This window comes from Zingiber officinale, chromosome 2B (genome assembly GCF_018446385.1).
Source record: "Zingiber officinale cultivar Zhangliang chromosome 2B, Zo_v1.1, whole genome shotgun sequence".
Lineage (NCBI taxonomy): Eukaryota > Viridiplantae > Streptophyta > Magnoliopsida > Zingiberales > Zingiberaceae > Zingiber > Zingiber officinale.
In genome coordinates this window covers 118,557,743-118,576,369 of record NC_055989.1, presented here as the reverse complement: position 1 = coordinate 118,576,369, position 18,627 = coordinate 118,557,743, and the positions used below count along the sequence as shown (strand labels likewise).

General features: G+C 42.2%; 1 protein-coding gene across 1 annotated transcript; it reads right to left on the bottom strand.

Moving 5' to 3' along the window:
• Positions 1 to 2,571: 2,571 nt before the first annotated feature.
• LOC122046923 (protein CHUP1, chloroplastic-like) lies at positions 2,572 to 6,447 on the bottom strand. The gene is made up of 9 exons (XM_042607883.1): positions 6,172 to 6,447; positions 6,028 to 6,077; positions 5,196 to 5,942; positions 3,794 to 5,122; positions 3,557 to 3,688; positions 3,306 to 3,487; positions 3,115 to 3,226; positions 2,894 to 3,037; positions 2,572 to 2,823 (listed from the first exon to the last, which is right to left on the bottom strand). Exons 1-9 carry the CDS (start codon positions 6,266 to 6,268, stop codon positions 2,725 to 2,727), a joined length of 2,892 nt encoding a protein of 963 aa, XP_042463817.1. The 5' UTR covers positions 6,269 to 6,447; the 3' UTR covers positions 2,572 to 2,724.
• Between the last annotated feature and the right edge of the window lie 12,180 nt (positions 6,448 to 18,627).

The following is an 18,627-nucleotide window of genomic DNA, read 5'->3' as shown; positions in this document are numbered from 1 at the left end:
TTTTATAAAACTAATAGATATACACAGAATTTTTCATCTCCAAGATTATCTCAACAAAGTGGCATCGTGGAATGGAAAACTTGTGCACTTCAAGGAGTTCAATCTATCTTAAATGAGTATCTCTATATGCGATTTTTGGGCAAAGCAATTAATACTCTTTGTTATCTGCAAAATAGAGTATTTTTGTGCCCATTGTTATTTAAAATTCTCTATAAACACACCTTCATTCAAATAACACCTTATCATATTTGCCTAGAACGTGTGCATTCTAAATTACCTAGAATCATCTTGAAAATATAAAAGTGATTTTAGTTGGATATTCTCTTAGTAAAATTTATCGTATTTACAATAATTAATTGCTAAAAATTGAACGATGGTTTGATAAATCTGCTCAAATGCATCTAGGCACTCACCAAGCGTACTGTGTATCCTAGTCCCCACGGCATATCTACCTATGGTGTTTGTGTAATGGATCACGAGGTTGATCTCTAGTGTGCATGTAATGTCGGACTGGTCACCTGACTCCCATCCAAGGGATCATTGTGTTGGACGAAGTTCTCTATAATTTATCTCCCTTTTAGATCATGTAGGACAATTTTAGAGGGTCCTCGGAAAAGGATTATCATCTTTTATTACAATAAATATATCCTAATCTAGCTCACAGGGCTACAAGCAAAATATTTTCTTAGTTAATCAGACATTCACAAATCATTGTTGTGCATTGCAGAATTAATTTTCTTTAGTGATAAGATAATCTTGAAAGGTTGCCTGCAAAGCAATAAATTGTTTACATTTTTTGATTTATTCTAATAGTCAATAAAATTTATTTAATCCAGTCAATAAAATTTTTTTATGGGATTAAATGGATCGTATCTAAAATTAATCGATTTGAAAAACAGATATCTACACTGTAAAAAAAATGATTAATAAATTTCTTTGTCATAATATATTAATGTGGATATAGGTGAAGGGCAAAGAGGAAATTGGGAGAGGAAGGAGGGCATTTGAGTCTTTTGGTTGGTTAGGGATTGAGGAGAAAAAGGGATGCACTGTAGCATACAAAAGGGGGCTCGTTTTCTGCTGCCGCAGAAAAACAGTAACAGAAAAGAGGGCTTTCGTTCTCCTCGCCGGCGCCGACGCCGACCGCCGGCCTCCACCACTGCTCCTCTCCCTCTCCTCTTCGTGACACCGGCGACGACCACTACCCCTTTCCCTCGCCTTCCTCTCGACGCCATGGCCGCAGTCGTTTCCCTATCCACGCCGGCGACGATTGCCCTTCTTCCTCCTTCTCCTCTCCAAGCCGACGACATCCCGAGCAGTCTCCTCTTCGTCCTCTTCACGACGCCGCTGCCGGACAGACGGGTCACCGCTCTTCTCCCTCTCCCCCATGTGACACCGGCGACGATCACCTATCTCCTCCTCCTCTCGTCCCGCGGCCAGCATCGCAGCTGGTCCTCTTCTTCCTCGTCGGCGCCGTCGTCGGCCGCCACCTCCGCTCCTCTCCTTCCTCCGTCCGCCGCCTGAGACACCAGAAATGAAGACACCCTTTCTCTCCCATGCTTAGCTTCCTGCTGGTGCTCCTCTTTCTCCTCTCCTCTCGCCGGAGCCACCTTGGATCCGTCTCCCTCTTCCTTCTGGCGTTCGTAGCTACCTGCTGGTAGCTTTCTCTCCTCCGCTCGCAGTTGGCCATCGTCGGCACAGCGTTGCCGCCGCAGACTCGTCCATCTCACAGCCCCCTCTGCTGCTAGTCGACGCCATCCACAGCCAGGCAGCATCGTCTCCGGCGGTGGACGATGTCCTCCGGACCGTCCTCATCAGTGTGTGTCTCTCCGATCCATCCGGTCATACATGTTTAATTACGGTCCAGCATTCCGCATGGTTCCTTTCATTTAGATTGTTTCCGACCTTCGTGTCGTTACTATGTTCGGATCTTCGCGCCTATCTAGCTTGTGCACTGTGTTCCAGTTTATGTGTTGACCTCGTCTGTGTGTCGTGTCCCGACCTGCGTGTCGATTTCGTGTCCCGGTCTGCGGGGTGATCTCGTGTCTCGGCCTACGTGCCGATCTAGTTTTTCGGTTCATGTGCCGATTTCGTGTCCTGGCCTGCGTGTTGCTAGTACCTCATGGCCTACGTGCCGCTAGTACCTCCCAGCCTACGTGTCGGTGGATCATCCCGACCTGCAGCTTGTCTTCTGATTTCGTTCCGCATTCGGCTTTGCGTCGTCAGATCCAACCCTTCATCATGATCGGGCATCGTCTGTTCTTCTGGGTCGCGACAACTTGAACAACGTCCCATCCGAGGGCGCCCCCCTGGGCCAGGGCACGTTCTCACACTCACTTTCCATTTATTTTATTATTCCAGTATTAATTTGTTACTTATATGTTCGTTGGATCCGCCTCGAACCTCGGGGTACCAGCGGCCGAGGGGACCCGGTCGCTGCTCGCGGGTAGCGTTGACCAAGAGACTTTTGAAAACTTAGTCAACGCAGAAGTCATCTCAGCACACCCCCCCTCCGGACGTCGTGACTCGATCAACATTCTATCCACCTTATCCGATGATCCATCTACCTCAGCTTCCGAACGGGATTATATTCTATTAACAACTTTGCTGCATGAGCTTTGGATAGAATATATATTCAAAATGGAAAATCAGTGTAGCGGTATCTCAAAATATATATAAACCAGTCAGTCTGGGAGTGACAGTGAAAGAGACACTTGAATCCCCTCAGGCTTCCGAAGCCTCAGCTGCAGTTGTCTTCTTGTTGACTCTGCTTCTCAGTTCTTCGAATGCTCTCATACTTTCAGCATCAAATCCTCCAGCAAACTAGGAATGAACACGAGTTCAGTAAAAGATTTGCAGGCGATGGAAGGTTTATTTTACACGAAGCTCGTACCTGATGAACTCTGAAGGCGAATCTCACACCCTGCAGAAGCAGGAACTCTCTGGTTGGTTCTTTCTCGCTGCCACCTAATGCATCGAGCTCCGAAGAAACCCTTTTCATGTACTTCCTAGCCAGCTGCACTGATGCTAATTTGATCTGCCATGATTGAGTCATGTATTTATTTGATCATCTTCCTCGATCGAACTTAGATGATATTTTAGAAACATGTATACCTTGCCGACCACACCAGAGTCTAACAGCCAATCAGTTGGAATTCCGAACTCCCTGTAGCGAGCAATAGCCATATCTCTTGTTCGTAGGAGAGCATAAACACTCTGTTCCATTCTGAATCACCAAAAGGGCATCAGTAACGTGGGATTCTACTTCATTTTTAGCTCAATATGTTTCATGAGAAGGAGCTTACTTTTCTAGCAAAGAGTACATCTTCTTGAGAGCAGCTTCACAGGGAAGTTTGGGGTCATCTTCGAAAGATGAGACTCTTTTCTCCAGCTTCATCAGATCTTGGTACTCGAAAGCTGCTTCCCTCATGGCATCAGCTTTACCCTCGGGCCAATCGAAGTGCTTCAGAACAGCCCTCTCATCCACCTACAGAGGCAAATATATGTGATCTTGGACACGCAAGTTTAATTTAATTTAATTTAATTTATGCAGTACCAAGAAGGAGAGTTCTTCGTCTAGCCAGTTGACAAAAGAAACGAGATCTTCGACGTTTGTGAATCTTGCTGCTCGAACCTCCGCGGCTAAGGATTCCACAAACTCGCCTTGGGTCTCGACGTCGGCTTTAACCTGCATTATGTTAATTAGGCGACCAATTTCATCTCTGATTTAAGCAACGACGACAGATCGATCGTTGCATAGATGTAAGCAGTAAAGGTGTTCTTGAGTGCTTACTGCTAAGAGAAAGGTAGATCGGTTGGCGATCTCGCCCAGCATGTTGCTTCTAGCATCGGCTACATTGGACGCAGTGGAGAGGATCGAGGGCGTGTCCTTCATCTTCGCTTCGCGTTTCATGAGGGACTGATAGAGCTCCACTAGCTCAGGCGCGCGATGCACTTTTTCGCCGGTAGGCGTTTTTGTTAGAGCGCCGGGAGGGGGAGGCGGCCGCGGAGGGCCGCCCGACGGAGGTGGTGGCGGAGGCGGCGCGCCAGGGGGTGGCGGCGGAGGTGGTGGAAGAGCACTTATTGAAGTGGCGGGGGAGGTCGGAGCAGCGCCTCCACCAGATGGCTTGGGAGGCGGCCGAGCAACCCTCGGAGTCCTCTTCTCAATCTGTGCCAGTTGCATCTTGCTCACCACTGGGCTCTCCGCCTTGGCATCGCCGGGTTGCTCGCCGGAGTCTGTAGAAGCGGCCTGGGTTGTTTGCCTCTCCTTGATTTGAGTTAGTTTCGGAGGCAAAACAACTGATGGCTTGGATCTGGAATCGAGATAAGAGTTGAGCGCATTGTTGCCGAATCTTTCGGCTCTGGCTTTCTCTGCCTTCTCCTTGATCTGCTTCTCCCTCTCCATCGCCAGCTTGTGGCGGTCCTTGAAGGCCGGGTACTTCTCGTCCGCCACGCCCTCAACTGACTTGGACATCAAGTGGAACGAGGCCGCGACGCCGTTCAACTGCTCGTCTTCGGCACTGGGATCCTGTTTCCCGTAGGTGGTGATGGCGACCCCGTCGCTAGCATTCCTCAGCATGAGCGACTCGAGAGGCCCCCTCGGGCGGGAGGAGCGCGGCGTCGCCGAGCGCTCGCTTATAGGTGACGAGAGCAGGATGCCGGCCTCGTCCCGGCCGCTTCTGCTGCCGCCGCCCCAGCGCTTGAGCTTCTGGATGAGACCCTGCTTCTTGCTGACGGAGCTGAGGCGACTGGAGAAGCTGTCGATGGAGGCGTTGTCGAAGTCCTCGCTGCCCGGCGATGAGGGCATGGAGGAGACGTTGCTCTCCATGTCGGTGTCGCCCTGGCCGAGCTCCGAGCCGGCGTAGTCCTGGAGGAGGCGCTTGGCCTTCGCCTGGGACTTGGGGCTGAGGCTCTTGTTGAGGTCGCGGGCGGATAGCTTGCCGGAGGGGGTCTGGTAGTCGCGGAGCTCGTAGCGGAGGCAGGCGTTGACCCAGCGCAGGTAGACAAGCTCCTCCACCTCGCCGAAGCGGTTCATTTGCAAGCCTTCCACTTGCTTGGTGAGGTCCTCGTTGGCGTGCCGCAGCTTGTTGATCTCCTCCCTCGCCCTCGCCACCATCTCGGTCTGTAAGGAAGAAGACAAGTTCTCCATGTTCGTACCAGATTTGCAGGTTGTTAATGGATAAAAGAGAACGCACCTCCGTCATGTTGGCGAGAGCTGCGGCTCTCGCCTCCGCCTCATCGAGCTTCACCATCAGCTCCCTCTTCTCGTGCTGCAGCTCCTTGCTCTTCCTCCTCAACTCCACCACCTCCACCTCCAGCTCCTTCGCCGCCTTCATCTTCCTCTCCACCTCCGCCTCCTTCTTCGCCGCCTCCTCCTCCTTGGCCTGAAGCGCCGTCACCTGCTGCTTCAGCAGCAGCAGGTGGCCCTTCGTCTGCCGCGCCTCATCCTGCATCTGCCGCTGCAGCTCCTTAATCTTATTCCTAGCCGCCTCCACCTCCTTCCTCGCTCCCGCCCCCCTCGCTACCTGCTCCTCCAGAATCCTTTTCTCCTCCTCCAACGAACTCACTGTCATCTTGAGCTTGTCGATTTCCATCGCCTTCATCTTGACCTGCTTCTGCAGCTCCGCCACGTCGGATTCCTGTTCTTTCAGGCCGTAGTACTCTAGCAGCTCTCCTTCCAGCTTCACCTCTCGCTCCTCCAGTTCCTTCAGCTGCTTCCGGAGCCTCTCCATCTCCATCTCATAGTACGGATCCTCTTTTACAACGGCGAACTTATCTGTACTCGACAGCTGCAGCTCAACCTCGCCGGAGAAGAGATCTTCGAATTCCGGCAGAAACTCATCCTCCTCCTCCTCCTCCTCCTCCATCAGCTTGCTCTGGATTGAGCTTATCACGCTGCTGATTCTCTTCACCTCTTCTTCCTCCTCTTCTTCCTCCTCATCCTGTTAATCAATTTCAGAAAGAGATCGATGTAATCTCCCAAGTATTGGTGAGCAAAAACAGAGAAAGAAAATCTAACGCATATACCGTAATCTTCCTTTCAGTAGAATCAAAATCCAGCTTTGCCTCGTCATCCCCTGATTCATTCACAATTGATCTGCTTTTACAGATACCTATCTATCTATCTATCCATTTGATGAAAGATGATGATCGACAAATTAACAATGATACCTGGAGGTTTTAATCGAGGGGGTTTGGAGCTGTTTGCCTGCTTAACTGCAAAGGCTGCAGCAGTGGCAGCGACGAGGAATCCTACTCGAACAAGCATGAAGAGTTCTTATCGGGAATCTCCTTAATTCATGCATCAACAATTTCTCGCTGCCCGTTCAAGCGATTTGGAATCAGCAGGAAACCGAGGGAGGAACCATCAGCCCACGAAGGGAAGACGCAATTATCATCATTTTTTTTTCCATTGGAATTCTAGTTAATCCGAGCTACAAATAAGGGAGCACCACCAGTTCATGTGGCTGCATTTCTCTGTGCATATATACTGCATACATAGTATACATAGAATAATGTTATTTGGAAGGATAAAAAAAACCTACGTGGTTGAGAGAAGTCAAGTAGGTCCCAGCTTGATTTGGCGTCATTTGGCTTTATTTGTCTCTTGGAAAGGTAGCGCCGGTGGATGTCTTCTGTGCACATGTATCTAACAGATAGATAGGTAGGCTAGCAGGTTTCCATGATAAAGAAGCAACGGTTTGGATGAATCTTCCGCAATGAAATATTATGGAGATGAGAATTTTTAGGTATCAAACGTCCTTTGCCCCCGCGACTGACATGTGTGCTCTGCAAATCCTGGCTTCGCAACCAACAAAAGACAGGCTTTTATCCTTTCGACCCATGGAAATTTGACAATGTTACGTGGAGTTAGTTATCTTGCAGCCTTTCTTTTGTTTTCTATACTATGCATACGGATGAGGCAGGATAATATGCAGAGGAAATTTTATTGTTTTTTGATAAAATTTATTAGTTATAAATTTTTTGAAAATTGCATCCGAATTATCAACGACAAAAAGACCTTTGAGATAAACTCATCGGGCTTTCACATAGGACGCTCAATACTAAAATATGTAAGAGAAATTTATTTTTAAATAAATTATATAATATTAAAATATGGGATCGAGAATTGATGAGCGAAAATTTACTCAACGGCCTAGACTCAATTGGATAGTCTATCGAAAATCACGACATGATCAGATATACTTTAAAAAAGTTTCTAAGAAATACCTTGTGAGTTTCTATGGATGATGTGTATAAAGTTTTAAGGGACATTTCTAATACATGTTTATTATTATTTTTGATAATTTTTATCTTATGATAATTTTTAATTTTTTTTATCATTTCTACTTTTTCATATTTTTATATTTTGAGATAGTTTAGAATTTTTAAGATTGGTATTCTGTTAATAATATTTCTCTTTTTTACAAAAATAGGAATTGTATTATATATATTAAGATTTCTTTCTTTTATTTAGGTTTTAGGATAAGAGTCTATATAAATATATATTTAGATATTTTAGGAGTAATCCTCTAATATTAAATAAAATTTTCTTTTCGGAAAAAATTTGGAGGATATTGACTATCTTTTCTTGCCTTCTCTTCAAATCCACCTTCTTGTCAACTCATAGAATAATCACTATTTTGTTCGGCGTCAATTAGTATCAGAGTTGACAGATTCCAATTGAGGAAGTCGAGCATCAAATCCAATGGAAGGTCGTCGTGGTCGTGATCATGGTCGTGTCAGGTAGGTTCCGGCTAAGGAAATCTCTTATCGTGGTTGCAGCACCCAAGACGAGATTGAGGATTTATAGAGGAAAGTCGCAGATTTAACATAGCGTGTAGCGGTAGCGATGCAAAATCTTGAAGATCATTAGGTACGTGGTTGAGAGGATCAATATCGAGACCTTGGATGTCAAGTTGATCTACTTGAATTTTTTGGTACGTCATAGATAGAGAATTTTGTTGATTGTATCAACAAAATGGATTGTAGATATTCGATTATAAACAAGTTCTGGATCAGATGAAGGTGAAGCTAATTGCCATGAGACTCAAGGGTCGAGCATCGGCGTGGTGGGAGTACTTGCAGTGCTCACGAGATAGACAAGGCAAAATCAAGATCAATTATTGGGAGAAGATGAAGAAAAAGATAAAAGATCACTTTCTTCCTTTTGGGTACACTGAAACTTCATTCTAAGGATGATTAGGTTTTATCATGAAGGACGATAGGTTCAACGCCCAAGATGACCTTGATGGATTCGAAGATGATTTAGAGGAAGAAGTTGATGAGGTACTTTATGGTGATAACTTTTAACTTTAATCATTTGTGAGAGTTTGTTGATTTCAAGGATTCCCTGATAAAATCAGATAAATCTATTGGTGACATTTAGGATCATAGTTTGTAGAATCACGATCCTACGCAGGATCGATTTAGGGTCAGGATCGGATCGGTCAGGATCGGATTGTAGAATCGTACGATCCTACCAAAAACCCTTAAAATCTTATCATACATGATTAATAATTAGAAAAAATACCTAAAAATCTCATTTACATATAAATAAATAACTAATTTTGTATATATATGCAATCATTTACACTCAACACCTCAAATTACATTACTACATGTACAAATTTAAATTAATTTGTAATTCAACTATTATTCTTTTATAGTAATAATATTTATATTTTCATATCATAAAATGAAAAAAATATAAAATTTCTATTAATACAATAATAATAACACATTCAATGTAATAAATATTTCCTTGGTTTATAAGATAATTCAATTTACAGGCCAACAAAGCACCTAACGCATATAATAGAAGCTATTAAATCCTTTGATTCAAATATGAGCACCGAAAATAATCTTCTAAAGACTGGTTGATGTCACACAATACTAGATAATAGACATCCAAAAACTCATTATTTTGAGGAAAATAAATGACAGAATATTATTGATAAAAAATTAACTCAAAAATAGTTAAACATATGTTTAAATAATTTAAACCCCTAACAAGATGAGAAAAAGATAATAAAAAAAAAGATAAAATCTCCTAGACATCTTAAAAGGATTTAAATGATATTTTTTGTCTTTGAAATAGGGTGGTTAAGGATAAACTTTGAAATTTATTAAAGATCTCTGAACGAGCTTTGATTTTATATATTATAGGCCACATGGTTTAATCCGAGTCAAAAGTTATGACCTCTCAAAGCTTCTACCGATCCTGCTCCGATTCTGCTCCGATCCTACCGATTCTGTTCCGATCCTACCGATCCTGCTACGATTCTACTGCAAAACTCGATTCTGCACGATCCTGGATCGATTTTGGGTTTCCGGATCGTAGAATCGTACGATCCTACGATCCGGATCGCGATTTGCAAACTATGCTTAGGATATTAACTGTACTATGAAAGGTTTCGTTTCAAGTTTAGGCTTATTTTGTGCTAAACAATCAGATGATAAAGTGAATGAGGGTGCTGACCTTGACAACATCAAGTACGATCAGTCCTACTCTTCTAATCGTCTGATAGTAGGAGGTGGCAAAGATGACAACAAGATCGAAACATTTGGTGATCCAATGTATGATGATGATGAGATGGATGAGATAGTTCCTGATCGTGTTGAAGAGGTTGAATTGACAAAAATTAACCTTGAGAAAACCAAAGATAGTGAAGATGCAATTGAGGATTCAAAGGATGTTGGAATCATTCTTCTTCAACATCAGACAATAGCAAACACGGAGGTGTCAGGGTATTTTGTCCCCACAGGTTCAAGAATGTTGGCATCATTTCTAGTCTCAATGTGATGAGGATTATCAACAAGCCTACTACTACTACTACTACTACCAAATTGAGAGATCTACATGTTGGATACCTAGTTAAAGAGAAGTCAACTCATTTTGCTATCTTTCATGGTATGGTGTTGGATTTGGTTCTCGATTGTTCTTTCTCCAAGCTGATGGAGAAGTGCTTGAGGGATGCGAAGATGGACAAGAACATTATCCACAATGTCATGCTAGTTGGCAGATCAACGAGGATACCTAAAGTCCAACAGTTGCTATTAGATTTTATCGATTTGGTACCAGATGATCTTTCTCCTAGGCTACCATTTGAAACTACTCTAAACTTAAGGATGAATTCTTTCAATCCAGGGCGACTGTTATAGGAGGATCCGTAGATTATTATTATTATTATTATTATTATTGGTAATTTTCACCTTTTGGTATTTAAGGTATTTTAGGTATTTTTTAGTATTTCTATCAATTTATATTTTGAGTTCGTTTAGGATTTTTATGATTGTGACTTGGTTCATAACTTTTCCTTTCTTTTGATAATATCTTTCCTTTCTTTACAATATAGGAATTGTAGTATATATATTAAGATTTCTTTCTTTATTTGAGTTTTAGGATCTAAAATCTATATAAACATGTATTTAGCTGTTATATGAATAATCCTTGAATATTAAATAAAATTATTTTTTGGAAAAAAATCCAGAGGACAGTGGTTATCTCTTCTTGCCTTCTTCTCAAACCCTCCTTCTCATTAGCCCACAAGATAATCGCTATTATGTCTGACGTCACTTTTAAAGGTAAAACTAAATGAGCTATTTTCTAAATTCGAACTGCATGAACAATCTAATGCTACTCCTAAAAGATATTGCTTTGATTGAAAGTAAAATCGAGATTAAGGAGTCGAAACCTGATGTGTGTAAATATTGTGATCGTTTATGCATGTTTTAACGCACATTCACTTACTTTATGCGTATATATTCTTTGCATGATCGTCTCTCTTACCATATACTCATCATAAATACTCTTTTATTCAGAGATCTGCTCTTTGTTTGATTTTGTGTTGACAGGGACAACTTTCAAAGCAAAAACAACGATTGTCGATGCACCAGAACGAGGCAGAGAACACGGTCGTGCAACCTTGCACGACCGTGTGGCCAAACAGAGGAAGAATAGTGCATGACCGTGCAACTCTTGCACGGCCGTGCGGCCAAACAGAGATGGATCAGTGCACGGCCGTGCCCCCACGACCAACAGCCAAGCCATGCACGACCGTGCAATCCTACACGATCGTGTCCCAGGAGTAGTGCCCCAGATCCACACGGTCGTGCCAATAGGCACGGGCGTACAGCGCGGCCAGAGACAAAAGAAGGCATAGCCGTGCCACATCTGCACGACTGTGCCACGACGTCGTGCCCTAGCCTATAAGAAGGGTTCTAACCCTTCTCCTCAGGGAGCGAGCCGTTAAAGGGAGAATTGCCTTGGTAACATTCCACGCCATCCATGACCTCTGTCCAGCGATCATTCATCACCACATCAACTCCAGAAGCAAAGGATTGGATCCGAAGATCACTCGTCGTCGTTGGATAAGCATCCTTTCTCTTTCTCTCTTCTTGTTTGAGGATTGTATGCTTAATTACATTATGTCTTCGGGTTTTTCTCCGACGTCTATAGAGTAGATTCCTTGTTCTAGGATTAAGGAGTAGTTGTGGATTGATTTTGATGTAAGACTCATATTTATGCCTTTATTCATTGGATGAATTCGTTTTCTTTATTTCAACTACTATGCATGAGACTTGTTGCTAGATTTCCATATGTATTAATTGATTGCATAGGAATTATTAACCTCGTAGAGAGAGTATCTTAGATCGTATACCCGAGGGCCCTAGTGACAGGGGTAACCCATTCACGGACATCTAGGGTATTTCCTTGAAAGGAGAGGCAACTTCTCTGCAAGGAAGTAAGAGACCAAACCAAGCCCTTATTTCTATCCTTAATGACACCAATTAGAGTTGCGTTCTTGTGATCTATCGAGGCGCTCTAGTGACAAGGGTTAACCGTAATAGGATTTCACAGGGATCTTCTCTATTTAGTGCTTAGGATAGTTGTTTTAGCTTCCGGCGAATGCATGTTGATGGACAATAAGTAAAGGATAGAACGTAATACATTAATACCACCACAATGAAACCAAACTCCTAGAACTCTTTATAAAACAAGTTAATTACTTTCTCTTTACTAGTTCTCGTTTACTAGTTCTCGTTTCTGCTTCCCAAACTCTTTTCTTTAGATAACTTACAACCATCGATAGTTTAGCTAATTCTAAGTGAACCATTGCTAGTGTTTATGACCAGTCCTCATGGGATCGATAATCTTTATTACCGACGATGAATCTGTGCACTTGCGGAATCGTAACAAGACCCAAGTCCCAAATCGAACCAAAATCTAAAGACGAGTTGGATTCAGAAGACAAAGAGGAGATCATCTCCAAACTAATCAATCTAGTTCGGAAGCTATTCAAGAACAAGAAATGTTTCACCAAACACAAGTTCAAGAAGGTGATTCAAGCAAAGGCTAAGTAGTCGGGTCCGAATCAAACCATAAAAGGCAAGTCAAAAATAATCTGCTAGGGACGCAACCAAAAGGGACACTTCAAAATGGAGTGTCCAAATGTGAAAGACACTAAGAAACAAAGAAGGAAGAAGGTGCTAAAAGTAACATGGGGCAAGTCTTCGATAGAATAATCAGATGAAGAAGAACCAAGTCAAACGAGCTTTCTAGCACTACTAGCATGAGAACAAGTAACTGAGATCAAGTCTGATACTTAATCTGAAACTAAGTCTAAGACAAGCCATGGATCCATATCCTTTTTAGATGATAAAAAAATAGAGGTAAACTTGTTGGTGCAATATCCCCTAGGTTAGGTTGACCAGGTTGACTAAGTTTAAGTTGGCTCAAGCTTGAGTCTAGATGGTTGAGTTTTGATGTTTGATAATACATGGAGATTGAGGTGCAATTGTCTGATTGAGGAGATTATTGGAGCAATACACCTCTAGTCAAGGGATGATTAGTTTGATGTGAAGAAGAGTCAAGTACGTGAAGGCTGATTGGATACTTGACTGGAAAGTCCTGGTGAGTGAAGCCAGGCAGTTAAAATACCTAGTGAGTGAAGCTAGGCAGTTAGAAATCTTGGTGAGTGAAGTTAGGTGAAAGCCCTAGTGAGTGAAGCTAGGCAGAGGAAAATCCTGATGAGTGTGTTGGAACCCCAAGGTGTTTTGATGTGATCAAACAAGTTAAGTTATGTCCTGCGTTGTCTAACCCTTGTGTCTAAGTGTGCAGGAGCTTAGGAACACAGGAACTCGAGCGGAAGACGCGGCAAGCGAGAAGGATGACACAGAAGAGAGCTGACGGGCTCGGTGCGTCTGAGGGACGAGGTGACCGCGGGAGAGTACACCGGTGGACGAGAAGAACGTGCGTGGCGTTCGAGGGACGAGAAATCGGGAAGGAAGGTTGCTCGAGGAGAAGGCCGGAACTTGGGTTCGGGTGAGCCCTATTCCGGATGGCTGAGATCACCCAAGCTAGCGGAGCTAGAGCGAAAGACCCGGACCGAGACGAGATGAACCGGAGTAGAGGTCCCGGACCACTCCGGGGCGCCCGGAACCACTCCGGGGCACCCGGAACCACTTCGGGCGCTCGGACCCGGATTTTGACCAGGATCGCGTCAAACGCGATCTGATCGTTGGGGGATAAAATTTTATCCCCCCAGGGCACCCGGAACCTCTTCGGGGTGCCCCGACCAGTGCTATAAATATAGCACTGATCTGCACAGTTAAATCAACTTACTTATAATCAGTTTTCTCTGTGCTTTCATTTCTGTTCTTTTTATTTGTGCTGTCAACGCTGTAAAGAGGCTACTCCGCCCAAAGGAGATCATCAAATAGTGCGCTTACTTTTCTTGGATTAGCAATCCCCTGATTGCAAACCAAGTAAATCTCTTGTGTCTGATCTTTTCATTTAGTCTCTTCCTTTTATTATTACAAGTGTCTGTTAATTAGTTGAATATCCGAGAAAGGTTTTTGGTTTAATTTTTATAAGGCAATTCACCCCTCCCCTCTTGCCGGCCTCCAAAGGGACCAATAGAGTGAAGTCAAGTGAAAGCCCTAGTTAGTGAAGCTAGGCAGAAGGAAAATCCTGGTGAGTGAAGCCAGGTGAAAGTCCTAGTGAGTGAAGCTAGGTAGATGAAAATCTTGGCGAGTGAAGCCAGGTGAAAGCCCTAGTGAGTGAAGCTAGGTAGATGAAAATCTTGGTGAGTGAAGCCAGGTGAAAGTCATGGTGAGTGAAGCTAGGTGAAAGTAGAAATCCAGGTGGGTCAAGGTTGACCGGACACTTGGTGTTGGAAAACCCAAGTAGGTCAAAGGATTGACCGGATACTTGGTATGAGGAAATTCAAATGGGTCAAGGGTGACCGGACATCTGGTGGAAGTCCAAGTGGGTCATGGAGAACTGGCCACTTGGCACGAGATGGTAAGTACAAGTGGGTCAAAGGATTGACCAGACACTTGGTGAAAAAGCCCCAGCAGGTCAAGGTTGACCGGATGCTAGGCATGAGGAGTTCCAACAGGTCACGGTTGACCAGATGTTGGAATTGGGGACCCTTGAGCTTGATTTAAGCAAGTCAAGGGTGTTCAATCAATCAACCGATCGATCGAACCGAAGCCCAATCTATCAGCCGATCGATTGGAGAGTGCTGCGACAAGCAGCGGCCCAATCAATCAATTGATTGATTGGGAGCAATTGTCACGAGCACAAAAGCTTCTCTAATCGATCAGTCGATTAATTGGGCAACGCCAATCAATCAGTCGATCGATTGGGGCTAGATTCTCGTGAAGATGCGAGGGAGGCTGATCGATTCAAGCCTCCCCAATCTATCATCCGATCAATTGGGAAATGACCATTGCGCTGGATGTAGGTTTTGGACGGCTGAGATTGATGCGATTTGATGTGACAATCGATTGGGAGCAAGCCCAATTGATTAGGCACCCTAGGAGCGCACAGTATAAAGCCCATGGCGAGCTTTCTTCTCAGCAGCGCTTACACAATTCTCCACTTCTACTGTTCGCTAGACTTCGAGTGTGGAAGACAAGTGCTGTTGCACTCTCCAGCTGGTCGAGAGGCGTTCTCATCAACAAGGTCAAGCAAGAAGAGGGTTTTTCTTATTTTCACTCTTGTATTTTCTTCTTGCGTGAGTTGTATCTTGTTGTGTGAGTCTTGTACGAGGTTTCTTCACCTCCGGTAGTTACCGAGAAGGAGCGTTTTCATTAGTGGAGTGTGTGTCGCGTGTGGATCCTTGGATTAGTCACCTCTTCTTGAGGTGGATACTAAGTAAATCCTTTTATTAGCGTTGTAAGTGTTGTTTCGTGTTCATTCCGCTGCATATCATCATCACGAAGTAAGACAATGAAGCACGATGAGCTATTCACCTCCCCCCCCTCCCAAATCACAAATCGACCCTAACAAAACTCTCCCTTAGTTAATAAATTATATTCTTTAATTTATGATTTGCTTGAGAACTAACCAAATCTAATGTCTGGGTCAGTCACTCTAAAAGGAGGTAAAAGACTTTAAGGAAGAGACTAACCCAAGATCTTTAATTGAACAAGTTTAAAATAAAACTTCAACTCAAGTCCAATAACTTGAGGAAGAAAATTTCACTTTGAAAGTTCAAGTCAATGAACTTAAAGATGTTGGGTTGCAATGGTTGAAAATAAAATTTCACATTGAAAACACATGGAAAGGATCATGAACTTATAAGAGAAAGATATCTCCATTGGTATGAGACATTTTAGATATAAACCAAAAATAAAACCATAAGGGCTTAGGCCTAAAGTGGATAATATCATATCATTGTAGAGATATCTTAATTCTTTTGGCCATAATAGTTGGTATCAGAGCTCGAATGTCCAAAAGGACTAATCATCGATTGTGCACAAAATTCATGGTCCAATCGAGCCATGTGGATAAAATATTGATCTCTAATAAAGGAAGTGGGGGCTCCCATGTCTGGATCAAGATGATCAGATTCCAGGCAGAGATGTCCTAGTTGCGACTAGGCAAGGAAGACCTAGTAAGTTGGTTGGACTGAAGGACAAGGAAGTCATAGTAGGTCGGTTAGACCGAGGGGTAAGAAATTTCTAGTGGGTCAAGGATTAGATGACATCAAGCAGATATGCTTGAGGGGGCAGCCCCTCATTTGAGAGGGGGGGAGGGGGGGGAGGGATTGTATGGTTACAAACAAAGTCTCACATTGAAAGCACATGGAAAGGATCATGAACTTATAAGGGAAATATATCTTCATTAGTATGAAGCCTTTTGGGTAGAACTCAAAAATAAAATCATGAGGACTTAGGCCCAAAGTGGACAATATCATACTATTATGAAGATATCTTAATTTATTTGGTCCTAACAAAAGAGTCATTGGAACAGTTCACTTCGGGCTCTAAGTACCTTAATATGATACTTAGAAGTCAAATGCCCATATATAATCGATCCAAACTCGAATACTAGGCTAAGACTCAATTCAAATCATATCTATCTTTAGTGAATCGAAATGCTAGAAATTGAGTCCCAATATTGGCCCCTAATCAAGTTTGATCAATCAAGTTAGACTAAATCAATATTGGATCTCTAAGAATCATATTCACTATCTGGATAGGCCTTATTAAGGCTATGATTCAAGGGGAGTCAATAGAAAAATAATTTTTCTTGTTAGATAAAATGTATGCCTGATTGATTTACAACTTTTATTATGCATACTTATTTTTCTACTTAACTTAGAATGGTGAGATAAGGATATATGTTTGAATTGATACTTGCCTAATATAGTACTATGGTGGGGGTGAGATGATTGTATGTTAGGAAAGATTAGTCTAAGTGGTCAAGTGGGGTAAGGAGTACCTTACTTAGTCGGCTTAGCTAAGTGAAACTAACTGAAGCTATATCGTCATATCCTAGACTATCGATTATAATTTTTCTATAGATTAGCTAAGTGTTCAATTTCTTGAATCAACTTTATGTAAGAAAGTGGTCATTGCTCCGATACCAAAAAAAGTCTATGTGCCTCGCCACAATCTGAAAGCTAAAATTTGAAATTTGAAATGTGCACTTAATTAATCGACAGTTAAACCCAAATTTAACTTAAGATCAATCAATCCTTAGAACTCAAACTAAACTATTAAAGATAAAATTGACAAATTATCTCACACAACACTTAGAATTAACTTGTTTGATAATTTAGAATGGTGAAATATTAAGTTTAAATCAAAAAGTAGAACTTAACTCATAATTAAATAATTAATAAATCTAACTTAATTAAACTTAATTAAACTTTATTAATAAATCTAACTTAATTAATAAGCTTAATTCATAATTCTGATTTTAATAAACTTAATTAATAATTCTAAACATAAATAATTCAAATTCAATTAAAAATCCTAATCAATAAAAAAATCAATCTAATTAATTACATTGAAACCCATCTCACAAACAAATTAGGTGAACTTTTTTTTTTTTATCTTGAGTGACTTAGACTAGTGTGAGATGCTTAGGTTCAAACTTAGATTTCAGATATCAATACATTATTATAAATCTGGGCTAAAAATTATAAATTAATCGAGTTAAGTGTCTTTCATAGTAATTAACTAGCATGAAACAAGGTTAAACAGCTACCTAGGACAAATAATGACCAAATTTATCAAAATTCGAAATTAGAACTAAACACCCAAAATTAGCCAATCGACCTACCAAAAACCCTGATTGGTAGACTGAACCGACCTAATCAACAAAGATCGAACACATGTCACAATAGAACAAAACTGATTTATTAGTTTATCAAAAACTTTGATCGATAGATTGATCCTAGTCAAAAAGTTGATAAATTTGACTGTCAGTTGGATAGTCGAATCGTTAGTCTGATCATCAAACTAATGGTGACCATTCGAGATCTGTGGACTGATCCTTAAGTTTGGTATACCGATCGTCCTCGGGAACCCAAAAAGGTATGTTGGAAATTGAACATTTAATCAGTTTTAACTAGATCGGTAGACTAATCCCATGATCGGTATACCAATTTCAATCTATAAAAAGATAACCCTGGGGAATGGGTAGATGACACCCTACAACTCACTTCTCCTTTCCCCCATTTTGTCGATTGATCTGAAGCCCCCGATTTCCTCTAATCCGAAGCCTCTGACTCTATCAAGATGCCTCGGTAATTATGCCTAAACCTACCCTCTTCATTTTGGCAACATTTATACTTATGTTTTTTTTATATTATTATTGTTGCACTTTAGTCAAAACGCCAAGCTAAACAAGGTTCCTCTAACCCAACCTTTGACACCCTTGATTTCTCTCTGAAGAACTTGGTTGTCCCTCAAAACTAGGACCCATGAGGTTGTAGGCACTCGATACCTAGATCGAGACTTTTTCCAAACCTATTACCCTAATATAGTTGAAATTATCAACTATTATGCCCTAGCAGGACTATTTTATTGCAATCATCAGTCAACCTGCCCTCTATGCAGAATTCTACCACAACCTAACTCCCATAGATGACTTGCATTATAAGACTAGGAATGCCACTATAGACATGTTTTTTGATATTGAGTCCCTTGTGAACATGCTAAAACTTAGTATGTCCAATGGCACATTTTTATGCTTCCTAAAGTTTCCCAAGAACTTACTTGAACCCTTTGCACATCTTACACTAGATCTGATATACCATGAATTCTTTCATGGCCCTAGGCCTAAAATGATACACGTTGTCAACCTAAGTCTTATTGATAACT

Coding starts and splice junctions, on each gene's coding strand:
- LOC122046923 (XM_042607883.1), bottom strand. CDS start 6,268: ATGCTTGTTCGAGTAGGATTCCTCGTCGCTGCCACTGCTGCAGCCTTT. Junction 3,488..3,556: donor ACGAAGAACTCTCCTTCTTG/GTACTGCATAAA, acceptor TTGCCTCTGTAG/GTGGATGAGAGGGCTGTTCT. Junction 3,227..3,305: donor ATGTACTCTTTGCTAGAAAA/GTAAGCTCCTTC, acceptor TTGGTGATTCAG/AATGGAACAGAGTGTTTATG.